The sequence below is a fragment of the Phocoena sinus genome, chromosome 14 (assembly GCF_008692025.1).
Source record: "Phocoena sinus isolate mPhoSin1 chromosome 14, mPhoSin1.pri, whole genome shotgun sequence".
In the NCBI taxonomy this organism is placed as follows: Eukaryota; Metazoa; Chordata; class Mammalia; order Artiodactyla; family Phocoenidae; genus Phocoena; species Phocoena sinus.
In genome coordinates this window covers 7,504,314-7,532,060 of record NC_045776.1, presented here as the reverse complement: position 1 = coordinate 7,532,060, position 27,747 = coordinate 7,504,314, and the positions used below count along the sequence as shown (strand labels likewise).

Below are 27,747 nucleotides of genomic sequence, written 5' to 3'. Positions count from 1 at the left end.
TTGACACATTATTTTCTTCTTGTGGCTTGAGATGGTATGTCTCTTTACTACCTTTTGCTTCTTTTTGGACTAAAAATTTGATAAGGCCTGATGTTGATCTGAACAGTCAGGGAAACTGAGTATGATCATATGATCTCATACGAATTTTCAGATTGTATTCTATATTTTATTTGTGCTCAATTTTCAAGACAATAAATATTTTGTCACGTGGATCTGTGGCCCGTGAAAGTGGACAAAAATAAGTATGGAAGAGAGAGAGTCAGATGGGTCGGAATCCAATGTCAGGCCACCCTAGTGAAGCATCACAAAATCAGGACAAAGAAACAGGCCAGAAACCAAGAAAGCAGAAAATACATATACTAAAAGTATGTGGGGAAGGACTTCCAGGTTTAATGCCAACATAGAAAGAGCTTGGCAGTGGCCATGATTACAACAAGAAAAAATTGAACAGACTAAAAATCAGTGACTTTCCTTGGATCTATCAGAGAACTGAGGTCACAAGGCAGACCTCCACTGCAAAATCTGCAGAGACAGACACATCCAGACAGCTGCAGCAACCAATATCTCCTCACCTGGAGCAGAAGCTCTGAGGCCATCAACTAATAGGAACGCCTAAATGGTGAGCTGGATGAATTGCTGAACATAACTGTGGACTAAGCGTGAGAAACTCATGGGAACCATAGTCTAAGAGGGACCCCGAAAGCCACCAGAGTCTCACCATGAGGATTCAAGAAAGATTCCCTCATGGACCTGGCCAGGGAAGGGGCAGCATCACCACTGTGAAATAAGCCAAGAGCCTTCTCAGTAACAAAGACCTACACTCCAGAGGAAAGGACTTTGTCAGAGCACAGTTCTCAAACCTAGTCCCAGCTCCTGCAGCCTTCCTGTCTCACCTAAGAAAGAAAAATAAAAATCATAAGCATAATAACATAGTCAACAGTGGCCAGGCTGTCATGGAAGTAGACTGGAAACTCTGCAGCCAGGGATTGGGGTAGAGGGCAAGAGGGAAAGCAATTCTGCCAGGGAAACATCTGTGAACTTAACAAAGTCATAGGCTTAGACTAAATCATACAGTAGTAGAACACCCTCCTCCCCCGCCACTTGCCATCACACCAGTAGGGGCCCAGTATAATCACAGCAGACTGCAGACAAAAGAGCTCAAGAGGGAAAATCTCTCTGAGGAGTACCTAGGAGTACTCGGTACATTTTTTTCTTTTTTGCTCTTTGTGAAGTCTCTCAGGAAGGGAAGGGGGCACATGCGAAGCTCTCAGGATGCACTTTGTGAATGTGGCTGTGTACGGGTGGGGAGTAAAGTGCAGGTCCAGGTAGAGGCTCAGGCAGAGAATAGGCTGGGATGTGCTCAGTGTCAGGAGCAGCTAAGAGGACAGCAGAAAATGCCCAAGATGCTGCCCGGAGCATTCATTCCAGAACGAGCCCGATGTCTCCTGATCTCAGGAGTTCCTGGGGTGGGGTGAGGGGTTGGGGAGAGGATGGAGAGTCCTTGGATGGAAACACCTGGGCGCCCCAGTTGCCAGAGGCCCTTATTCCAGACTTGGGAGTATGCAGTCTGGTCCACGCCATCTTTCAAGCAAACCCCAATCATTGTCAAGGCCTCCCAACCCTCAGTCAGAATCACAGTGCGCTGAAGTCTCACCCCAAAGGCACAGCCAGCTGTGGGGACCAGGCTCTGGGCCAAAGGACACACAGGGGCAGGACTGACCAAAGCCAGGGCAGGGGTATGTACTGCACATGTGTGGGCCGAGAGTGTGTACATTTCCAGAGCATTCTGGGCCACAGTGAGGACTCCTGGGGGCCAATCCAATGTCTGCCATGGTCCAAGCCCATAGCTGGAGATATATAGGACATGCTAACACAATTCAAAAGAAAGCTGGAGCACCTGTTTAATTTTAGACAAAGCAGACTTCAGGACAAGGAATGTCCTCAGGGATGAAAAGGGCATTACATGTGACAAAGTGGTCAATTGTCCAAGAAACACTGACAATCCTAAAAGTGTATGTTCCTAATAATAGAATATCAAAATACACGAGGCAAAAGCTGATAAAACTGCAAGGTGACATAGACAAATCCATAACTGTAGCTGGAGACTGCAACATGTCTCTATCAGCATGCGATAGAACAAGCAGGGAGAAAATCAGAAAGAATAAGGGTGACCTGAACAGCACTATCAGTCAGTCTGATCTACTGAACATTTGTAAGATATTACATCCAGCAGCAGAATGCACATGCTTCTCTAGCTCACGTGAAATATTCTCCGAGGTAGACCATATTCTGGGCCATAAAACACACCTTAATACATTTAAAAGAATAGAAATCATACAAATAATGTTTTCAGACTACAACAAAATTAAATTAGAACTCTGTAAGGCAAATATAGTAGAGAAATCCAAAAATATAGAGAGGTTTAAAAAGCATTTTTAAATAACCCATGAGTCAAAGAAGCCTCAAGAAAAATCCAAAAATATCTTAATTAGAGAAAAATAAAAATACAGCTTACCAGAATTTGTGGGATGCAGTGATATTTAAAGCATTAAATGCCAAGAATGGAAAGGAAGAGAAATCTAAAATCAGTAACCAAAGCTTACACCTTAGGTAACTAGAGAAAGAAGAGCAAAATAAATCTAAAGCGAGCAAAAGAAAGAAAATAATAAAAATTAGAGCAGAAATCAATGAAATTGAAAATAACAGAATAAAATCAATGAAACCAAAATCTGATTCTTTGAAAAGATTAAAAAAAAAATTAGTAAGGTCGAGCAAAGGTAGTCAAGAAAAAAAGAGAGAAGACAAAAATTACCACCATCATAAATAAAGAAGGATCATAATTACGTATAACCAATTGAAGAAACAATTGGATGTTAAAGGGTAATAAGGGAATATTGGGAACAACTCTATGCTAACAACTTGATAACAGATAAAATGGGCCAATTCCTTGAAAGGCATAAACTACCAAACCTCACACAAGGAAAAACAGACGAACTGTACAGCCCTATATCTATTAAAGAAATTGAATCAAAAATTAATAACCTTCCAAAGTGAAAGTACCATCCTACCAAACATTTATGGAAAAATATAATACCAATTAATTCTCTACAACTCTTCCAAAAAACAGAAGCAGAGAAATCATGTCTAACTCATTCTATGAAGTCAGAACTATCCTAATATCAAACCAGATAAAACATTGCCAAAAAAAAGATAAATATCTCCCATAAACTTAGATGAAAAAAAATCAACAAAATATTAGCAAAACAAATCCAACAATGTCTAAAAATAATTATTGTTATCAGCTAGGATTTATTACAGTTATGCAAGACTGGTTCAACATTCAAAATTCAGAAATGTAATCTACCACATCAACAGGCTAACAAAGAAAAGTAATATAATCGTATCAATTGAAGCAGAAAAGGCATTTGACAAAATACCACGTGCATTCATGATTTTTTAAAAACTCTCAGCAAATTCAGAGAAAAACTTTCTCAACTTGATAAAGAACATCTACAAAACACCCACAGCTAACATCATACTTAATGGTGAGAGAAGGCAGGAATGGACTATCTTATCACTCCTATTCAACATTTTGCTGGAAGTCCAAGCTGCCACAATAAGACAAGGAAAAGAAATAAAATGCATAAAGATTGGGAAGCAATAAATGAAACTATCTTTATTTGCAGAAGACATAGTTGTCTATGCAGAGAACTCCAAAGAATCCACCAAAAAAAAACCCCCTGAAACTAACAAGCGAATACAACAAGTTAATAGGATACAAAGCATACAGGTCCTGTACATATTTAGTTAAAAATACACCTAAGTAGTACAGCACCACCAAACCAGCTTTACAACAAATTCTAAAGGAACTTATCTAGGCAAGAAACACAAGAGAAGGAAAGGACCTACAATTACAAACCCGAAACAATTAACAATTAACTGATTCATTTTGTTGTAAAGCAGAAACTAACACACCATTGTAAAGCAATTATACTCCAATAAAGATGTTAAAAAAAAAAAAAAAAGAATGAACCAGCAGAAAAATATAAAATCAGCTGAGGTTAAATTTTGAAGAGTGAAGAAAGAAAGTTATCAGAGCTCAAAGTGGTTTCCTGCTTGTGGACCATTGGAGTTGCCACTTTTTCTCTGTTTTCTAAACTTGTTCCATCAGTGTCCTGGAACTGCTATGAGCCACCCATATCGCTCAAATAAATTAACTGTTTTTTCTATAACATAGTCAGCATCTGCTTCTAATGCTTAAAACCAGTACCCTCAACTTTTACAGACACAAACCCAAATATAACAGGCTTCTTATTGTGCCGTTTTCTGGGTACTGCTTAAATACTTGTAATCTGGCACCTCATATCCTTTTATACTGGGAAATTTTCTCGAATTGACTCCAGGATGTACTGTCCTCTTTCTACTTTTTTCTGGATGAAGAGAGACACCAGGATGACAGCTATGCAGAAAGAATCACTGCTTGTCAGCCCAAGTCAATGTTCTAGGGTAATTTTTTAGGAGGAGGAGATTGACTAAATATCTATTGCATGTCAGAGAATCTGGAAAGATCTCTTAGACCATTGGTGAAGAGCCTGAGATAGATTTATGGTAAATACAAAAATAGTAAACTACAAAAAGAGACAATTATTAACTCTAGGTAGGAAAAAAAGTTATGTAGGAGAGAATGCATAATCATTTTTACCATGGGATTCAACTAAGAAGAGTATTGGCAAGATCATCAAAAATAAACACCAAATATTGAAATAATCAAAATTTTAATATAAATATTTTGGAAGGATGGGTACATGGGAAAGGTATACATGTGTGGTGAGTTCGTGGAGAGCAAGACATCTAAATCAATAAAGAATGTCTAAAATTTTAAAAATCTAGTAATGATATATGTATACTATTCAGAAAAGTAGAAAAAATAATCAGAAGTGAAATTTGTTGTCTCAATGGAGGGAAAATGCAAAGGACAGGGTACTATTTTTTTGCAAAAAACAACCCTTGAACAGCACACTTTGACTCTTTGAACTACATGCACTTATAAAATGAACTGAATGTTGCATTGAGATAGAAGCTACAAAGTAACACTGGTTTGATTTTTTTCTGCATTTAACTCTTCGTGTTAATATTATTCTGTAGGAATTTTCCCCTAATATTCTTTGATAACAAGTGAAACTAACAATCATGGAACTCTACATTTTATTCATTCAAACAACAGAATACAGTATATCAAGGTAAACATTTGCATGCCTTACAAAACCCAAGTCTGAAATTACATATAAAGCCGGAAAAAAATGTTCTAAAGAGGGTGACTATGTTACTTATTCAAACAGGGACAATAGGCAATAAATGGGGATTATTCCAGACATTTATCACCCATACCCCCAAATTAGATCTTTTCTTACAACACCTTACAACATAGTCTTTATATCTCGAAAAACATAATATGTAATCCAACCTTGAAGACTTGTAAAATTTTTTAAGAAAGCATTGCAGTTAATTCTAGAAGCCACAGTTCTACCTATTGGATCACTAGCAATAGAAAAGTTTTAAAAAAAGCTTATTTTTACTTTACAAATGTATAAGAGCCTAGAGACTTGACTTAGAATAATCCAAAGAACAGACCAGTGGAAAAATGTATTAATTTATGCAAAAACCTGCACGTGAAGGTCAATACTTTCTAGACACTACATTCTAATAGTGGCCTAACTAATGATGATAATAAAATAATGGTATTACATGTTTCTATTGTTTTATATTTTTCAAAGATATTTTCTTATCTCTACTGTGGAAAGAAGCTAAACTTTGTACTCACTGTTTAGCACCTTCATTCTCACTATATAAGCATCTGTATTCTACAGTATCTTCAATCTTGTTGACATTTCACACCAGCAGTACAAAATACAGCACGTTATTAAAAATCAAGGAGAAGAAAAAACAACAAAAATCAAGGAGAAGCATTTTGATTACGGTGATTTCTAATTACGATGTGGACTCTACCAATCTGGAAAATTACTGTAATGTAGCTGTAGCTATTTTTTAACATAGTTCTATACAAACAAACATAACTTGGATGTTTACAATAAAGGTAAACCTATTTAAATTATTTTTATTTTACTTTATCTTGTAAATTGATAGTCAAAGTATTTTAAATGTATATGTATAATATTTTAGTAATAAACCGTGAATAAATGTGAATATTGACTAGCTGAAAACGCTAACCTCATCCACCTGCCTCCCACCCATATAAGCATGATTACAAGCTAATGAAATTCCTATGCGATTTTCTCAGCATGCATAGAGGCTTTTAAATAATGTTCCAAGGTCTCTCTGATGATAATATAATCAATACCCTAATCATTGTAGGTTAATAAGATGTATTCTTTCCCTGACAAAACTGTGTACTCTATACTGACATTCAACAAACTTACCTACCTTGTCATTACACAGCAATTCCTTGTAACTGGTTACTTTAATGTAAATACTAAAACAAGGGCATTCAAAGGAAACACAGATTATTATTTAATGTATTATGTATCAGTATAAATTATATATGTAAAAAAGAATCTTAGGAAGCATCTTGTTTCCTAAATAACACCTTGCAAAAAAGATTTAAAACATAATTTAATTCAAGTCTGACCTTTCATTCCGTGGATCTGTTTTGATCTGTTTCCTTAGTAACAACTGGAATAGTAGGTACAACAGATTAGGGAAAAAATATATACATGTGTGTTTGTAGGTGCATATATATACACACACATACTATATATATACCATATACCTACTATAGATACCATATATAGTGTGTGTGTGTGTGTATATATATATATAGAGAGAGAGACAGAGAGAGAAAGACAGAGAGAGCAAGCATAGTTTTTTATATATATTAGGTAGAGTTCACAACTCCAGCAAGTTAGGTATAATATTAAAGAGACTACAATGAAAGTGATTTGTTAAGTAGAATATCCAAAGAAAGAAAATGAATGAACGGAATTTCATCAGCATAACAGCTGACAGTGTAGCAGGATCAGTAGAGGAGATCAGAGAAATTTCAGCAGGATTTAGGAAGGTTCCAAATCCCCGAAAATATTCTGAGCCCTGCAGAGGAAGAATTTATAGAAACGAAGGGACAGAGTAAATAGTTCTCGTAAGTATTTTGAGTGAGAGATTTTTATAAAAGGTCAAAACACCCATGGAAAAAGAGATGAGTTTCAAGTGTTCTGGAGGCTTTGCAACACGTAAGGGGTTTGCCACAAAAATCTTCCCTGAAACCATATTGTAATGGTAGAAATGTTTTACTTCTCACCTACATTAGTCATTGAGGATTTGGTTATCAGAATCTTCCAGAAAGTAATATTTTTATTAACTTTTAGGGAAAATAAGTCATTTATCTTTTAAAGGATGTTAAGTTTGCTTCACCATGCAAATTGATAGATTCAGCCACGAAAACTTTCATTGATCTGATATAGTCAACAAAACAGTAGATGGTTTTCTTGTAAAACTGCCTTCCAACTTTGTTACAAATATATTTGTGGAAACACTTCTTGAATCCAGATATAAAGATCTATAAGCAAACAAAATAAAAATGAGAGCTAACTCTCATTGCATGTACGTAAGTACAACTGGGAGTGGTCGGTTTTACTTTTTCCCTTCTGAAATAGGTAGGGGCATTCACAATTTCTGTAATTCACAGATAACTGCACTATGTGGCGTGCGTGTATTTAAAGATAAAACCATAAAATACCCACTGGCCTGCTAAAGCTGCCAATTACAGCTTAAGAATCTGTCTAGACAGTGTGAGAATTTGGTCTGGGATTGCTTTAGATTATCATGAAAAGTCTGCAACTTTGAAACCTAAATGCAGCCATTGTGATGAACCTTTTAGAAATGAGGATCTTCTTTTTTCTTTCTTTTTTTTTTTTTGGCTGTGCCACACAGCTTGCAGGTTCTCAGTTCCCCAAGTAGGGGTTGAACCTGTGCTATGGCAGTGAAAGCCCAGAATCCTAACCACTAGGCCACCAGGGAACTGCCTAGAAATAAGAATCTTTTAAAGATGAGTATTAGAGACACGAACGATCATTATATTTGGTCATTACCAAACCATTGTGGTTTCAAGGTGACCATGACTGTTACTGAGTTTCACAAATTCTTTTCATTGTTGCCTGCATCTAGAATTTGGACAATGGCAGGCATGGTCTCTAATTGCCCTGTCAGTCATAACATTAGGCCAAACTGTGTCTTTGGCCAAACTTTGAAGCAACAGAAGTTTCTTTGCACCTTCCTATTCTTTGATCCCTTTTCCTCGTTCCCTAACCCTCCCAGTGCTTTGCCCCCTCTCTTTTCTACCCTACCACCCTATACCACCACCTCCAACTATCATTCTTTTTCTCGTATTTAAATTTCACATAATTATTTTTTTAAAAGCTAATAATGTCTAGGTACCTCTTTTGAGAGAAATTATGTATTAAAAACGATTCTCAGAAGTATAAAAAATTCAATATAAAAATTGTTACTGTTGGATCATCTACTACTCTTGCTTATAAGGCTAAAGCAGGGATAGTGAAATTCTATATGAAATCAGAAATGGATTTATTTGAGAGTAGCAAAGGAAGAGATTTCCCTGCCACATTTATCTTCCTCTTGACCATTTAGTCCTTCTACTGCCAAGTACTCTTCTGGACCAAGCTGGCAGAGTAGGTTCTAGAAGTGGGAAGAGGGAGAGCTAACCTAGACCTGCCCTCCTACTCTTTTTAGCCGGCTAACAGAAGATGTCTTGGAAGGTCATTACAGTCCGCATTTGTTGGCAACCAGCCCAGCTTCCAGGCTCCCCTTTACTTTTTCTAATAAAACTCTGAATTTCCCAGTAGGGTGCTTTGGTCCCACTCCTACCTAGCTCTAGAGGTGAGCCCTTAACTGACTTAAGCATTTTCATCCTTTCTGGCCATAATGACTGTTTTATGATGGACAAGTAACCAAATGTGTTTGCTCTATCAGAACAAACTCTTTGCCAGACAGAAACAAGGATTATGAATTGCCAAGAGTTGTTGGCAGTAATCTTGGAAACACAAGGGAAAAGCCTGAATGAGAGCTAGGCTAACACCAAGGAAGTGGATCCAACACTGTGAAAGGGCATGCAGAAACTGTCTTATATCCATACTTAATTCTAGACATAATATTTAAGCCCTGGTAAATAACCCTTGCCTGAAGGTTGATCTCCCCTTGATTGTTCCATTACAGGATTCAGTAAGTTTCCTTTTATGTGTGAGCTAATTAGAGTCAGGTTCTCTAAAACATTTCTGTTAAGAATGCTCTCTAGTTAAGGCAGTATTTTTCCTGTCAAATGAAATAAATTTGGTCAACTAGTATCCAAGGTAGACACTAAATAGTGGGAAGAAATTGTATAAAGATCCATGTGCATAATAGTCATCATTAATATGCTCAGATTAAGGGAAAAGCTTAGGCTCTAGTCTTTGGTCTACGAGAGAAGGTTGGGTAGTTGACATAAATATCCTCTCCTGCACCATCTGAAGGCTGATTGGCAGGGACAGGAATTCTGTAGTTGTTGGTTGCCTAGAAAGACAAACACAAAGGATGTTAATAATTCACTGCATTTCAGCACTTAATAAAGACACTCAAAACATAAATCTCTCCTTAGTTCAACCATGATATAGGTCAAATTTCTAGTACAGTTAATTTCATAAAACATTCTCTTCACTGTATTGAACTTCTGTGAGAAATTACATTCTTGATTTGCAGAGTGGTGAGTGAGATACAACAGAGACCTAGCCTTGATTATCACTTGATATATTGTGATATAAATTACCTGTTTAAATGTAAAACTCCCTCTCCTGATGTTAGGCTATTTCGAAGAGAACCATTATTTGTATTTTTTATATGGAAAGTCTAGTACAGTATTTTCCCATAGTGGATAATCATTAATTTCTGTTGAATGGAAAAATAAATATTTTTAAAGCACACAGTGTGCTGGCTTAAAAATAAGCAACTGAACACAATTAAAAAATTACAGGGACTCCCCTGGTGGCACAGTGGTTAAGAATCTACCTGCCAATGGAGGGGAAACAGGTTTGAGCCCTGGCCCAGGAAGATCCCACATGCCGCGAAGCAACTAAGCCCATGAGCCACAACTACTGAGCCTGCACTCTACAGCCCGTGAGCCACAACTAATGAGCCCGCATGCCACAACTACTGAAGCCCACACGCCTAGAGCCTGTGCTCTGCAACAAGAGAAGCCACCGCAATGAGAAGCCCGTGCACAACAACGAAGAATCGCCCCCGCTTGCCGCAACTAGAGAAAGCCCATAACGAAGACCCAACACAGCCAAAAATAAATAATAAAATAAAATGAATAAATGTTTTTAAAATTACAAAAATAAATGCACATTCACTTTCAAGATGATGTTATACAATCATTAATCTTCTCTACCTTAATTGGGTCACTTTGACCACCTGTATGTATGTGTGTGACAGAAAATACGTAAGCATAAGTGACAGAGGAGAGAGAGTGGGGGTGGGGCAGAATTGAAGGGAGGAGAAGAGAGGGAGAGAGAGGGGTCTTTCGGTGAGTAGTCTGAAAATTTAGTGTGGTTTCAGTGTTTGCGAGGAGAAAGTAAAAGGAAAATTCAAGTGCTATTGTTTTCTACGTAGTTTGTCTAAAAAAATACCCCGCAGAATCAAGTAGGTCTAACTTCACAGACCAGTTTACTGTCTAACTTTCTAATCACCATTCAAATTATCATTATTCTGCAAGAGCCTGGAAGAGTTGAATACCTAGTGAGGAAGTTGCAAAGCGCCTTTCCTCCTCTGAAATTCACAGCAATAAATGTGGCTTTGGATTGGCTTGAATGGACAACAGCTAAGGACAGAGAAGGGATCCGGAAATTGCATGTGACAGAACACGGTTTCCTTGCGTGCAGCCATGGCAGGTCAGACAAGGCCAGACTTCTCCAGCCTTCGCACTTGGTGCCCAAAAGCAAACCATGAGATATTCAGAAAAAAAATTTTTTTTGTTTTGCAAAAAAGTAACTACCTAACAGAAAGAAGAATGTTAAACTGATAGATTATTAAGAAGTTTGAAGCACACACACTGGATTGTCAGAAACTTTTTAGTACTTGAGGTTTGGGCCATGTAGCATTCAATGGCAAATAATTAAATTGAAGAGATATGGATGTAATTTTAGATAACACTTAGGGAAATGTTTTATTGTAAAATTTTGTAAACACAATGGTATGTGTTAAAGAGAATATCTGACCTATAGTGGAGACAATGAGCACGAAAATAAGTGTCCCTCTTATCTTCACACCCAGAAGGGAATTTCTCCTCTGTCAATTAAACATTAAGGGGCAGGGGCACGTAGAATAGGAGGACAATGTCAAGTTCACTCGATTCCTGCAGCCCAACAAAAAGGTCTTTAGCTTTATAATCTGAATGTCCGTTAATTAATAAATTAATCCAAACATCGTAACAATAATGGATATCCTGCATTGCATTTTTCTACGTGCTTGCTATGCTTTTAGTTACATTTAATTTAATCCTCACAATAACCTCATGACATAAAAATATTATCATGCCCTGTACTGGGTCAGATATCATCCCCCCTAAATTTTTGTCCTTCCCAGACGTTCATTAATGTGACCTTATTTGGAAATAGGGTTGCTGCAGATGTAATTAGTTAAAATGAGGTCATACTGAAGTAAGGTGGGCTCTTAGCCCAATATGACTGGTTCCCTTATAAAAGGAGAAGAGATACACACACACACACACACACACACACACACACACACGGAAGAACGCCATGTCAAGACAGAGGAACAGACTGGAGTGATGCGTCTACAAGCCAAGGAATGCCAACAACCACTGGAAGCCAGGAGAGAAGCACAGAACAGAGTCTCGTCCCAAGAGGGAACTGATCCTGCTGAGACCTTGATTTTGGATTCCAACCTTCCAGAACTGTGAGAGACTAGATTTCTGTTGTTTCTAGTCACCCTCTTTGTGGTAATTTTGTTGCTGCAGCCCTAGGAAACTAATACAGATTTTGGTAATGTGCAATGTTGATTATTATTATCTAGTGTAATTGCTCCTTTATTTATGTGAATGTAAAACAAACAGTTTCAAAAGGTATTAATAATAGGAGACTAGTTCAGAAAATAACCATTTCATCAAATAGCTGATACTGGAACAACAGGCAACTGCACTGGTTAGGTTATTGAAAGGAGAATAAAAAAGAAGATTGCTAACTACAAAATGGACTGACTTTACATTTATCATGCACAAAACGGGGGGGGGGAATGACAATTCTGAGAAAACTTACCCTATTCTGTGTGTCCCAGTACTCTTTAAATAGGCCTCTTTTCTGTCTCCTTCTCCTTCTGGGGAAACATGTACAAGAGAGGTAATAAGAATGACACTCCAGCACCAGCGTTATTTCAGACACTCTATAATACCTCACCTGTACCCGCAGCCCACATGCCCTTAGTGATTATGTTAAAGCAGCTGTCCACAGCGGTTTTATACATACTCACCCAAAATTCCACGGTCCTAGATTTTTTCATTTTTCGTACCTTCTCCAGTGTGCTCACAGATGGTGAAGGCAACTAAATGGATATGCAGCCAGTTCCTTAGTAATTAATCTCAGTGAGTTTACTAAACAATGGTGCAGAGTGGGTTATTATTGATACATAAATGACTTAGAGATTTCCCACAATTAAAACTTCCTTTTAAACGCTAACAGTGCAACTTCTTGGATGACAATGACAGTATAACTAAGCTTTATGGAATCTTCCGGGTGTTTTACGAAACCACCTGTATGGATTACTTTATTCAGATTTCATCAGAAACTCTCTATTTAACGAACTGGGGAACTGAGGCACTGTGAGGAAGAGTAATTTGCCCCAAATCACATGGTTGGTTATCAGCAGAATCGGGATTTGAATTCACAGCCCTCCTTCCCGACTACCGGGCTCACTGCTTCTACAGTCACATTGCTGCTGCTGCAGCTGAAAACGGGCCATCCGAAACCATACTATTCAATAAACTCTCCACAGTTTCAACAAAACTTATAAAAACCTAACTTCAGGAGGAATCTTTGAAAAGAAAATACAAGAGAAGAGAGTAATGTAATTGAATGCAAAGATGAAATAACTACATCCAAGTGTATGGAAATTGTTATCATGGGGAGATGATTTTCATCCCTCTACAGAAAAGATTCTTATTGAACCACAGAGGGGACGGGTCAGATACAAAAATGTCGAGGTTTTTTTTAAAGATGAGGTTATAATTACTCCACAGAAATTTTGAAAACCTGGCAAGATAGTCTCTCTCCAGGGAAAGGTTGTTCAGATAATCATTGTTGACTCTGATGGTCTCTTTTCTAGTTGCTATGAAATCCTCCTACCATGTCAACAGAATCACAGACTATGTGCATTTATGTATTTACTTATTAAGTAGTATTTAAACGAATTATTTACTTACTTTATGTGTAAATTTACTATGTGCAAGTCATATTTCTAAGATCTTTTATATAAATTATTTATTCCTCATAAGAAATCTATGATACAGACACTATTATTACCCTCTTTTCACAAGTGAGGAAACAGACACAGATCTATGACTTTTGATCCTTTGTTAAATTATCCTTCACAAGGCTTGTTATATCATAATATAGAGTTAACTTTCCCAAGTAGGTCCAAATATATATATATATATACATGTGTGTTATATATATAAATAAATATATTTTTAAACATCTTTATTCGAGTATAATTGCTTTACAATGGTGTGTTAGTTTCTGCTTTATAACAAAGTGAATCAGCTATATGTATACATATAATCCCCATATCTCCTCCCTCTTGCGTCCTCCTCCCACCCTCCCTATCCCACCCCAACAAATATACTTTTAACATAAGCTTAGCATATACAATGTGATGAGGAAAAGAGAAGATGATTTTTTTCTCCAGTTTTATTGAGATACAATTGATACAATACAGCACTGTGTAAGTTTAAGGTGTACAGCATAATAATCTGACTTACATACATGATGAAACAATTTCCACAATAAGTTCGGTGAACATCCACCATCTCATATAGACACAAAAGTAAGGAAATAGAAAAAACATTTTCCTTGTGACGAGAACCCTTAGAACTTGCTCTCTTAACAACAGGCATACATAATGTAGAGCCGTGTTAATTATATTTACCACGTCGTAGATTGCATCCCTAGCACTTATTTATCATACAACGAGAACACGAAGTTTAGAGTTGGATGATCTGCGTCTAACTTGTGCTCTGCAATTGACTAGTTATTTGCATCTCTAAAGGTCAGTCCTCTCACCTGTAGAATAAAGGCAGTAAACATATTCCCGTTCTGGCTTGCTTGATTCTAAGGAGTTTCCCTGGGATGAGGAATGATCAGCGCTGAAACCCGGAAAGTCCCAGGCAAACCAAGACACCCTATTTGCTGTGAACCTCGAAGCTGACAACAGAGGTAAAAGTAAGTGCCTAACATTTGCTCGCTAAATATTAAATTTCTTCCTACAGACTCAGGTGTCAATCCCTAGACTGTATCTCGGCTCCTGTCATGCTTACTGGTGCTATGCCTTCCCCTAGCCATGCTCACTGAATATGGTCACTATTCTGGTCTCTAACTGGAAATGACACCAACTGTGCTCCAAAGGCCTCGTGCTCACAGGCTCCCCGGTGCCGGGCGTGAAGGAAGAATTCAGTCTCCTTCAGGCACCCTGTGATGTATTTTGGCTTCTCTCTAGGTCAGCACATCTGAAGCTGAAGCGGCAGGATTATTTTAAACAGTTGCTAAGACAGAGTTCAGAAGGTCATTGTTTAGTCCCTTGGGTCATTTTTCAAGACGTTTCCATTCTAAGTAACGACCACAAATCAATACCAATGACAAGGTAGAAAGAACAAGTGCTTTTTGCTGTGTGGTGTTTGGCCATGGTTATGCATTCAAGTCCACTGATCTTCTTTTTATCACATTTAACCAAGTGGGACAAGATATTCTACAGTTCAATTTAGCTATTCATGTAAAACTGATGCATTTTCATGAAGCTAAATCCTTTCTGTCCAGTATCTGTGACCCTCTCGAGGTCTGTCCTGTCACTCACTCTCTCCTAGCCATATTCCTTGTGTTCCCATGTGCTCCTGCTGTCGAATCTGCCCTCAGTGCATTTTTTAATCAACCAAGGTGAAGCAGTAGAGAAATCCTCAGTGTCACTAACATCCTTACCTCAATTTGCTAATTTCTGACCAGGGAAAGACTGGAGGGCAGCCCATGATGGACAGAAAGGAACGACGACAGTTTCATGTTTCAATTTAATTAGACAAATGCTTATGGACCATCCTTATTTGGAAAGATTAGCGCTAAATGCTATCAAACACTAAAAAATGAGTAAAACATAATCCCTGCCATTATGAATAGAAGGGAAGCCAAGCATGGAAGTGATTAAGCTACAAAGCAGGCTGCGAGGTGTGGTGGTTAAGAAGTGCAACACGATTCTGGATGGTGACATCACGTCTACTTGTAGGGAGGGAGAAGCAGGACAGCCCTCCCAGAGGGGACACGCATCCCACACCTTGAATGGTCTGCAGGACCAGATCACTCTAAGGCCAAATATGGGGGAAATCAGCATTTTGGTGTCATAACAAATGGGAAGAGTCAGGCGTGTTCACAGAATAAAAGTTGTAGTTTTAATACATTTTGTCAATATCAGGGGAGTAAGTAAAGTAGAAAATATGAATGAATATTAGGTTGGGGTCAGATTAATTGGGCTGGGGTCAGAACAAAGGGCACCTGTGCCACAAGGTTAATGAGCTTAGCGTTATCCTGGTGCCAGTGGAAAGACAATAAACAAGTCTTAAACAGGGAGACGACGCGGCCAGTCTAGCTTTTAGAAGAGGAACCAGGAAAATAACGGATGAGTTAGAAAGGGGGAGTACCGCTGAAGTCAGGCGAGCAGTGAGGGGAGACTTCGAAGAGGATATGGCGACGAGATGGGGAAACCGATGGGAAACCCCGTCAATAAGCACGCAGGACTGTGTGTGTGTGTGTGCGTGTGTGTGTGTGTGTTCGTGTGCGTGTGTGTGTGTGTGCGCGCGTGCATGCGTGAGTGGTAACATTACTGGGGGAGAAGAGTGGAGAAGGATGTATTCCTTCACTCAACAAACATACAGTAAGTGCCTACCATGTGTCGGACATTCAAAACGTAGACATCAAAAGTTTGGTTCCTTCTTTCCTTAAGAATTTAACACTTTAGTTGGATCACAAGTATAAGGAATGATTCCAACCCAATATGACTACAGCTAAGATTGCAACAAATACCTAGAGTGGTGAGTTGATGAACATGGGGCAGCTAAGAAGGGAAGAGTTAACCAAGAACAGCCTAGAAAATTGCCAAGTGTGCCACAGGCGGTAAAAGGTAGGAAACTTTAGAAGAGGCCAATGGCCACCTGCTCTCTCTAGGGCAGCCCCTCCCAACTCCTTTCTTCTCAATGATTTGTAATAAAGGCACCTACACTGATTGTTTCAGAGAATATAGAACCATTTAAAATCACGTTGCTTGCTTATTAGAATATGCATGCCACTATATCTCAGTCACCACTGCCACAATAAATATTTAATGAATGAATGAATGAAGGCATTATTACTGTTCAATCCTGATCTTCTCTCAGAATCCATCTCTCTCTCTCTTTCTCTCTCTCTCTCTGTTACACACACATACCTCCCCCTCACCTGACAGCCGTTTTCCTTTGCAGGAGGAGATGAGAGACGGGGTAGCAGACAGAGCAGAGGCACCAGGCGGCTGGCTTTTTTAGTGCAGGGGTGCACTGCCCACTCCTACTAATTCTGAAATGAGTCATTCTAGCCTCCTCCTCCAACTTTAACTCCTTCTCTGCTACGTACAAGAGCAGCGCTCAAAGTACATGGACTCAGTACCTGCGTCGTACGACAGCTTGACCAACTACTGGGTTATTTAATGGAGAAACTCCAGCATCAGAATTACTCAGGGAAAACTAGATCCAGGAGGAGCTGCAATACTCACCTCTTATAAGGAATGGCAATGACGGTGGTAATTAGGATAATCAACAGCAACAACATGGTCCCTGCGGCCATGAAGAGGATGGATTGGTTATTGGTTTTACCTAAGAGCAAACAAAGTTATAGGAGGAATTAGGAATTCAGCTAAAGCCAGAAAGGAAAGGGAAGTGGGAAAATTAGGAAAGGGTGTATTAATCATCATAGGGTAACAATGTAAAACAAAGATTCCAATAAAAAATAGGATGAGATAGGGGAAAAAGATTTTTCTTTCAGTCTCCTAAATACTTCTGACTCCTCACAGATTTTCACTAGTTCCTGGATCTAATGGTGGGTTTGACACCTTATTGAGACCAAGAATAGAAAGCATTCAAGACAGATATCACTTCATTCTAATGAGCTCCTGATCACATACATGAAATCTTTTGTAGGAAAAAAACACATCAAAATAGTATATAAATGAAGATTACTTCTTAGTTCTATTGCATTAAGTACTTCCAAGACACAACAGTATGTAACTTTGAGGTTTATAAGTGGAATTTTGTTCAAGAAATATTGTCTACTCAATTACGGTTAATGATAAAAATAATCAGGAAAAGCATGTTACTTTTCCAACTCAGCGATTAACTGGAAAGAGCAATGGCCAGGGAATCTGAAATTCTCATCCTGCTTCTTTCACTGTTTAGCTTGACCTCCAGCAAATTCCTAACCTTCTCTGCCAGCCTTCCTTCAACTGTCAAGTGATGCCAACACTTCTAATTACATCACAGAGCTGTGATAAGAGGCTAATAAGGCAATATTCAAATATTTGCTCACCTCTGGAGCCAGATCCCATGAGGCCAGAGACCATTTCCTCTTTCAAATGTCCTCCTGCCCACAGCACACCTCACCCACCGCCACCCACAGAGCTCCTTACAAGAAGAAGAAACTCATCGGTATGTGTTGTTGATGGAAACAGGATTAAATTGAAACCGAGGCGCCATCTTTTTTTCTTCTTCTTTTTTTGCGGTACGCGGGCCTCTCACTGTTGTGGCCTCTCCCGTTGCGGAGCACAGGCTCCGGACGCGCAGGCTCAGCGGCCATGGCTCACAGGGTCAGCTGCTCCGTGGCATGTGGGATCTTCCCGGACCGGGGCACGAACCCGTGTACCCTGCATAAGGCAGGCGGACTCTCAACCACTGCGCCACGAGAGAAGCCCCGAGGCGCCATCTTTATGGCCATCTCTATATCTTTAGGCAGCAAATTTCCCAGGAAATTTGTAGGAAAGGGTCAGCTATGGCAGAGAACAGCACAGCTTCCCTCTCTCTTGAAATAAAAGCTCGAACGCTTGTACCCTGACTCCCAGGCTATCTGGAATCCCACAGCAACCTGTAAACCATACTTTTCACAGCATTCTTCCCAATCCTTCACTCAGATGATTTCTTCCTTCCTGACCCACTACAGCTGAGATTTTTTTCATGATAAGAGCTCAAAGTCTACTCCACTCATTCTTTTGCAAACTTTACTGCAAAAAGAAACTAAGTCAAAAAATAAACATTGGGCTTCCCTGGTGGCGCAGTGGTTGAGAGTCCGCCGGCCGATGCGGGGGACATGGGTTCGTGCCCCGGTCCGGGAGGATCCCACATGCAGCGGAGCGGCTGGGTCCGTGAGCCATGGCTGCTGAGCCTGCATGTCCAGAGCCTGTGCTCCGCGATGGGAGAGGCCACAACAGTGAGAGGCCCGCGTAACGCAAAAAAAAAAAATAAAATAAAAATAAAAAATAAAGTAAGACGACACAGCTGAGGGTCTCAAATGTAATTAGAATCACAGGGCAGGGGGATGGGGGGAGGCTCGTTAAACCACAGACGGCTGAGCTCCCCCCTCAGAATTTCTGACTCAGGAGGTTTGTGTGGGTCCCAGAATTTGCAGCTCCTGTGTGATGCTGGTCTGGGGCCACCTCCTAGAGAATCACAGCTATAGACGTTAGGATCATGGGTGTAAAGAATCCCAATGAAATGGAAAACTGCTGACTCCAGATAGAAAGTTAAGTAAAATTTCAAAGCCAGAATTCACAGTTGTGCATGCTATGATATCTCAATCAAGTATAGAACTTAGGAGGAAAAAGCCTGCCAGGCAGCAACATGCCAAAATTTTAAAGTGATGATCTTCAGGGAATAGAATTAAAAGCAATTGTTTCTTTAAGCTTTTTGCTATTTTCCAGATGTACTAAATGATGTATTGCTTTTAATAATCAGAAAAAAATAGTACAAACATTTAAAGGTCTGCATGCTTAAAGCAGAATACTCTGCCAGTTTTTCGTGGTTATATTTAAAGTGCAGGATGTAGAGAGCATCTTTGCAGAAGTGCACTCCGAATCCTTAACAATTAAGATGGCGTTCTTTGCTAAGCTCTCAGTTGTATGAATTAAGTAGAAAGCACTGGAAAGTATCTTCATTTGTTTCACACTGCTCACTTATAAAATCTAAATTTCAGATGCATTCCTTAGTGTGACATATGTTGCCTCTTTTTAACCTCTTCTAGCAATGGGTGACCTGCTGGACGCAGATCCATCTTCTTCACTCATCTTTTAACACATAGTTTTGAGGCAGACTGTGTACCTGGCATTAGAGATGAAATGGTGGGCACCGAGAAAAAGCATGGGAGTCTGGTAGAGATTCACTTACAATCCAGAGTATCCCAGCCTATAGCCAATCCTACTTGTTACCTCCTTCTCAGCTTCCCACCCCTCTGGCTGCGTTACTATGAACCAGCAGTACTTGGACCGGGCTGGTGTAATCACCCAACTTGCTGGGCCCTGTACGGCTAAAACCAAAAAAGAATGGAAAAGCGAATGGGTGTGGGTGCTTTAGGGAGTTAATCAATAGCTCCTAACGTTCACTTTTTCCTAAATTATTTTAATAGATCTTAGCTTGAGTAACGTCAGCCCTCAAGCCCCTCTCTTAAAGAAAGAATTACTGTCTCTTCTCGGCAGCCACTATTTTGCTGATTTTTTTTCAACCTTCATCCCAATGCGGTGTTGATTCATAGGAGGACAAAAGTGTCGTGAGCCATAAAGCCATTATTTTCCCTCCCATCAAGAAAGATAAATAGGACTCCCCTGGTGGCGCAGTGGTTAAGAATCCACCTGCCAATGCAGGGGACATGGGTTCGAGCCCTGGTCCAGGAAGATCCCATATGCCATGAAGCAACAAAGCCCGTGCACAACTACTGAGCCTGTGCGCCACAACTACTGAGCCCACATGCCACAACTACTGGAGCCCGTGTGCCTAGAGCCCGTGCTCCGCAACAAGAGAAGCCACCGCAATAAGAAGCCCGCGCACTGCAAGGAAGAGTAGCCCCCGCTCGCTGCAACTAGAGAAGGCCTGTGTGCAGCAATGAAGACCAAATGCAGCCAAAAAAAAAATACATAAAATAAATAAATTTATTTTAAAAAAGGAAAGAAAGGTAAATACAGTTAAAACAATTTAAAGCACGTCAGTGAGATATATAAATGAGTAACTTACTCGAGGACTGCAAACCTCCAGGCTACGTTTCTGCCAACGACAAGTATTTACAGCTGAGTTATAAACCCTTAGAAAGGCTTGGGATATAAATGCTTCCAGGTCCTTGCCTCAGAGCCAGGCGGTAAGAGCAGGCATTGATGTTTACTATTTATCTTTTATTAGAGTCTGGGGTGGGGTTAGGGACTGGGGAAACCAAGCAACTTAGAACCTAAATATCTGGACCAAAAAACATGCTGAGAAAAACTCAGAGATCCTGACCCTCTACCCAGCCCTGGGCAGGTCATGGTAGATACGAGTAAAAGTTATTCTTGCTGTCTTACCTCATTAAAAAGAAGAGAAATATTTGATTTCGCTCTATGTACAGATGGGATACACACTGTGTATGTTCCCACAGGATAGATGTGTGTTAGTTGACAGACCAGGACTATCAGGTTGATTCCAATTTTTGACTCACTGTATAATGCAAATATCCAATCTTCGTCCCACATTAGACACTGATTTGCTGAAAAAAATAGATGGAGGAGGGAAGCCTTCAGTTCTAAGTCCTATCTTCTGATTCTTTTCCCTGGAAGACCCTGGCATAAGATCACTTGATCTTCTGGACACTTTTCTGGCAACTGCAAAATGATGATGCAATCAATCCAAGGGTGGCCATGGGGGTGGCTCTAGATAAAACATGTAGGGGGGCTTTATTTACATATTTAAGCACCACATAATGTAAGCTATTAAGAGTGAACTTATGTTTTATCTGCACACATTCAAAATTAGAGTTAAATAACTAATTTCTATTCTTTTCACGTTGACATTCCATGTTGCACTAGTCATGTATAACAGAGGATGCCTGTCCCTGTAACTAGATTCACCTTTCTGGGGAAAGGTAGAAGTGGTGTTGATAAACATGTATAAGATGGTTGTAGCTTTGGAGGACCCCTGGAAAAAATGGTAGTCTGAAGTCTGTTGAACGTTCCTGTATGCCTGAAATACAGGCATGGTAATATGATCCCAAGTTTTCAAAGGTCGACTTTCTTTGTGCAGACCGATTTTATATTCTTTGTAGTTCAGAAACCTTTCCCTGTTTTATAGCAAGAAGGTCCTAGGGAATAAATTATTTTCAGAGAATTAAAGGGCCATGACATCAACCTCTAATTTTTCTTCTGAGTGAATAGTAACTATTCCTCCTCAAAATGAAAGTATTATCGTATATGTGGAATCTAAAATATGACACAAATGAACTTATCTATGAAACGGAAACAGATTCACAGATATAGAGAACAGACTTCTGGTTGCCAAGGGAGAGGGGGTTGGGGGAGGGGTGGGTTGGGAGTTTGGGGTCAGCAGATGCAAGCTATTATGTACAGAATTGATAAACAACAAGGTCCTACTGTATAGCACAGGGAACTCTATTCACTATTCTGTAATAAACCATAATGGAAAGGAATATAAAAAAGTATATATATACATGTATAACTGAATCACTTTGCTGTACAGCAGAAACTAACACAATATTGTAAATCAACTATGTTCAATAAAATTAAAAAAAAGTATTATTAGATTTTAACTGAGAAACATAAGGTGCAGAGAATCGAAATAATTGTCCTATAATTACAGAGCAAGCCAATGAGGAAGCGAGTTTCTAATCTTATGTACACGTTTTGCTGCAATGGTTTTGCCTCTCTTGATGGAAAATAGTTTCCCAAGTGACTTAAACACTTTAAAGCTTTACGTCAGTTGAGAAACACATAGTCTAAGATAGGTTGTAAAGTCTACTACTCAATAGGCTGACCGCAGTAGCTACATTTTCTGGTGTCACTATGTGCACTGGCCGTACTCTGGGCCATAGTGCTCTACAGCGAGTGAAGTACGGTAAGGGTACCCAAGTCAGCATATGCGGCACAGGGATGGTGAACGTTCTGATCTGCTAATTTGTTGAGAAAATTTTCAAGGCTGACTCCATCATATTAGATGTCTCACCTTTCTACCCAAGTATTCCTTAGTCTTATGTTCTATTTCTTAAAATATTTCTCCATTTTCATAAACAGATATTATTTATTAAAGGAGATTGTAATTTATGCATCACAAGTCAGAATGTCAAGACCTGCACACTTCCTGCTCCCTTCTGTGGTGAATTAGTGTGCAGAAAAGAGTTAATGTAGCAGCCCGAAGACTGCTGGCCTTAGAAAGGCCTGCTTACAAGGTTGGCTCTTGGCTAATGTGTGGGAACTTGGATTTGGGGAGTGCTCTCACCATTTCTTTTTTTTTTTTTTTCTCACCATTTCTTAACTGTTAGGGTGGTTTATTGAGTCTAAACTGTTGATACAAACAATGTGGTTTACGCTAAACACCTGCTTTCCTTCTGGGAATTAGTCCTTCTGACTTTGCCCCATGCATCTTTTCCCTTTGCTGATTTTGCTTTGTATCCTTTTGCTGTAATAAATCAAAGCCATATCTTTGGAATGTAATCATCAAAGAAGAGAGAGCCCGTATTTTCCAATTCTGTGGGAAGGTAGAAGCCTAACTTCCAAGGGAACCTTGCTCCGAGGTGCAAAACTACCTCCTGGCGTAAAGATGTAAGAAGCTCATTTTTCCTTTGGATAAAGCCAATTAGCTAACATAGATGGTCATACCAGGTGAATTTAGGATGAGCTGTGTGTGACAAATGATGCTATCAAGTCCTCCTACTTGAGGACTAGTTACTGTTTACCTTGAGAACATGCATATAATGGGTTGTATCTGCCAGGCTTTACAAAAGGTTAAGATTTCCTTCTGTCTTTGCAGTGTCTTAGTGGACTGCCTGCGATGCATATCACAATTCTGGTTTCATGCTTATTCAACAATAAAATTGTTTTCTTTCCCTTCTTCCTTGGTGGAGCAGTTTTCTGGGTAGGGAGGAGATTTTGTTTCCCATTCTAATTCCCCAACACATTGTTGTTATTACTGTTGTTTAACCAAGTGTAAGTCTACATTACTGTGTCACTATCATGCTTATCCACGAGGAAATAATGGGAAATTTTTCAAATGTTCCACTAAAATCAAGATGAACATTTTACCCATGCAATAAAACATAAGTAGGCCTAACATACCATTTAAATTATTTATTTATTTAGCTGTTCAAGATAAAGGTCCATAAATGTGAGAGAATATAACTCTTGAGAATATTTAATATAGAAAATAGACTTCCGTTTTTTCGTGGTAGATTGTGAAGGCTAAGTCCTTGCTGTCCTTATTCTGATGGCTAATAACTGCAGCTCTGGGTCCAGTGGTCATTAGTCAACTATGAGAACTGGAGGGAGAGCCGGATTCGAGAGGAAGGAGGAGGGACTTAAGGCGGAAGGAGGGCGTGTTCAGGAACTCTGAGCCGGTTTCAGGGCAGTTGCTCAAGGAGGCAAGCTTGCCCACAGGGAGATTCTGCTGGGCGGGTCTGGTGAAGACCTTGGGGGCAGGTGTTGGCAAAGCCAATGAGTCACGTGAGAGCTGAGCTCTCACCAGTTCTCTCCAGCAAGGACCTTAATTCGCCTTTGCCTGGAGGCTACTCGTAAAGTTGCCCTAGCCTGTGCCTGGTGTGGACATGACTTATGAGCAACCAGCACTCCCCTCCAGACCCTAACACCTACTACCTGATTTTGCTTGTGCCTCATGTGACTGTGTGAACACCCCCCCTCACGTGACTTCAGGATACCTGCAAACCCCAGAAAAGGGGACGAGTCAGCGGGGAACCCACAGACACAGCACCTGGGGCGACCTCAGCAGGTGGAGCTGGAAGAAACTAGCGGACGATCAAACTCCCGCTCCGTTGCCTACAGATGCTCTTTTGTGCTGGTTCAGTAGGTAACCCATTGCACCTATGAACCTCCTAAAAGGATGGACACAAGGCTGCGGAACTCCACAGTAGCCAGCTTCCCTTGTGATGTTGCTGTTGACGGCAGTAATGATTTTTTCCTTCCACTTGGAGAAGCAACATAGTGCCACAGTTAAGAAAAAGAAGCCTGAAGCCAGTCTGCATGGCTTTGAATCCCAGCCCCTCTCCCTACTAGCTGTGAAGCCTTGGATAAGCCTTCATGCCTCACCTAACCTCTCCATATCTCACTTTCCTCATCCATAAAATGTAGATAATAACAGAGCTGTTGCGACAACTAAATGAGTAATTACGAGTCGATCCTTAGTGACTGGCACAAACAAGCATAATGTGTGAGTTTGTCATATAATGGCCAAGACAAAGCCCTGTGACACTTAGTTCTTATAACTGCTATTTATCACTTTTCCCTTGGTTCTTAGAAAACTTTAGACTGCAAACTATATGGCATTTATAAAGGCCTATATATAAATGTGCTATAAATGTCATACAGATATTTTCAGAATATGAAACAGACAGCAAGCTTTGGGCTGAATATTTACCTCCAAATATTCTATCCAACTTAAGACATTTTAATTAAAAAAGTGTTTACTAAGTGCTCTACAAAACATGTGAAAGCTAATGCCTGGCTATAAGAAATAAGCGCTCTGGTAATAATTGCAAAACCTGCAGCTTTATGCTCTAGAGTTTAATTATCCATCTGATCTTTCCACTTTTAAAATAGCCAGTGATTACAAAAAAGGAATTGCACGATTGGATTTCAAAGCTGATATCTTCACTTATTAGACCAGGAAGAGGAGACGGTAGCCAGCATAAAAGCAAAGCAACCTGTTTTGATTAAAGTGGGATTTGCGTGTTTCTTGTGAGCGTAAAATTGCCCACAAGCACAAGCACATGTATTTACTGAATGTTTACCATATGGCAGATTGTCCCACCTAACAATATTCACAGTTATCTTAATTCACAAAATTTGTGTATATACACAAACAAATTAAAAGAGTGAAGAATTTATCTCAGTGCTCTATATAAAACATGAAAAAATCAGAATAATGGTTATACTTTGCAAGCCTGCATTTTTTTTATATTTGTAAACTCACCTCTTATGTGGCCCCAATTTGGGGGTCATTTGCACATCCATCATGTCCTTGAGCTTCTTTGATTTGAAGCCACAGAAAATATCCCATCCTTTGTTAACGTAGTTTCTCATCTCAATATTTACTCTTTACTTGCCCGTGTCTATCACTGTGTTGATAAGGATTTTTCATTTCACTCACTATTCACCTTAGCTAAAGCCATTTCTCCTCACCAGTGCAGTGGAGAGCTTTAAACAGTTCAACCTTACATCCGTGAAAGGAAGAATCTCTTCCTGTGGGTTAATTAAATAAAACACTACTCTTATACTTAAAAGATTATGAACATCATAGCTATTTTTGAGTTTTAGGCAAAGTGAAATACATCAAATTAACTCTGGAAATGAAGTTTAGAGTGACCAATGAGAATTACAAAATATTTATTTTATTAAATTATCCAAGCATACTCCTCTGTTAAATAAATAACTCTTTAAAACCCCTGAATCGTTTCAGTGTAAATAACTTTAAGATACAAATGGGGGTTCAAAGATGTATCTCTACAAATGACAGATCCGTGTTTATTCTTCATTTCTTGTTCTTTTAAATAACATAGCCCTCTGCAAACCTACTAGGTCACCTTTGAATATTTGTCAAGGGTCAGGTCAGTACGTGTTTGAAATACCTCAGTTGAAGTTGGAAGTAGTTGTCTGACTAATTGAATTGCAATACTTAAAGCTAGAATTGCTATTAAGAATGAAATGCCATTAATCTTATATGAAGAACTAATTTTTTTTTAAATTTTAAGTAACTTTCTACTTGCCTTTGGGGAAAACTTCACACAGTCATCTACGTTCAGTTTCTAATAAGGCTCTCAGAGACAATTACAAGCTGTTAACAATTCCCAGATGCTTTAAAATAAAAAAAGCACACACACGACAAAGGAGTCCAAAGGGCTATTTTGCCTTTGGAGTCATTAGGTAGGTCTCTCACACAAGTGTGGTCATGGATTTTAAGTGGGAAGAAAATCAAATTTCTGAATTTGAACTCCTACCTGTACTCTAAGTTCCTAAAGAGAGGAAAGTGTCATGAAGATTACTTGAAATTCAGGCTGAGGATAAAGATCCACTTGAAGAAAAGCAGTTCCTTGGATTAGCTGCTTTCTAATACCACCGACTTACTTTGTTTATAGTAGTGATAACAATACACATTCATCAATGTTCCTTATGTAAGAGCACCATCAAATCCACTTAACATTAGATTTTCAACATTTCCTTCTCTCTGTTAATAACTTGTCAATCCAATACCTTGTTTATCCACACAAATATGGTACGTATAAACAATGACTGCAGGCAAACATTCCAGGATTGTGTGCCTTAGGAAAGAAAGATGAATAAATCAACATGTGGGCTCACAAAACAAACTGATGAATGACTGACTGCTTGCTTTTTTTTTTTTTAAATTAGATGTCTCATAAAAGAACTGATGTGGGCAGAGGCAACTGTAAAACTACAACGACATAATAGGCCCTGATTGAGCAATCAACTCACTTGTGATGTTGGAAACAGTATGTTTCATCTGGATACCCAGTTATCATCCAGAATTTTAATAACATAACTAAACTGGGCTAAAAATTGTACTTGATCCGTATTGGTAGAGGCTATTTGAGCCTCCAGGCAGTGACACCAGTGCTCTGGGATTCCGGTCCTATGGTTCTATCATATAAATTAACTGTCATGGACATTATTTTCTATGTAGGAAGAGATGATAAAAGGCTGAGGTTCATCACACCGGGTCATGGAAATGTACGTATCTGGCAGCCCAGCACATACCAGCTCAGAAAAATGCCATGCCTACAATAGTTGCATCTATTATAAATTCAGAGGAGTGGGACAGAAGGTTCTGGATTAATAAATCCCTAAAAATATACATTTTGTCGACAACTTCAAACTGTTTAGGAATCCAAATCACCTGGGAGAAAAATGAGTGAATTTTAGCAGAAACTAAGGCCAAAGAAAGAAATGAAGTTTATTTCTCCTCCATAATATTCTCATGGTCTAACTCAGGAGCACAGAGTCCAGAGGCAGTAATCTCCACCAAGCCAGCACAGGCAAGATTTAGAACCTATAGCATCTATTCCTCAAAGTTACCCCTTGGTCGACCCCATACCTGACAGAAGAAAGATATGGGAAGATTCTCTTGGTTGTGGCCCCATGATTTCCTAGTGAAAACTTCTGCAATCTCCATTTATAATTTCC

The 27,747-nt window shown here is 39.3% G+C and overlaps 1 protein-coding gene across 3 annotated transcripts in view; it reads right to left on the bottom strand.

Annotated features, from left to right (window-relative positions):
• Nucleotides 1-5,373: 5,373 nt before the first annotated feature.
• CD226 (CD226 molecule) overlaps nucleotides 5,374-27,747 on the bottom strand; it is a 111,169-nt gene continuing 88,795 nt past the window's right edge. For 2 of the 3 annotated variants that reach the window (XM_032603105.1, XM_032603103.1), the window contains exons 5-7: nucleotides 17,077-17,176; nucleotides 12,336-12,393; nucleotides 5,374-9,576 (exon numbers count right to left, since the gene is read on the bottom strand). In XM_032603105.1, coding sequence (XP_032458996.1) covers nucleotides 9,463-9,576; nucleotides 12,336-12,393; nucleotides 17,077-17,176 — 272 coding nt within the window. In that variant the 3' untranslated portion in view covers nucleotides 5,374-9,462. Of the gene's footprint in view, nucleotides 9,577-12,335; nucleotides 12,394-13,945; nucleotides 14,834-17,076; nucleotides 17,177-27,747 lie in introns of those variants that run through there. The other variant, XM_032603106.1, reaches the window with a different exon arrangement.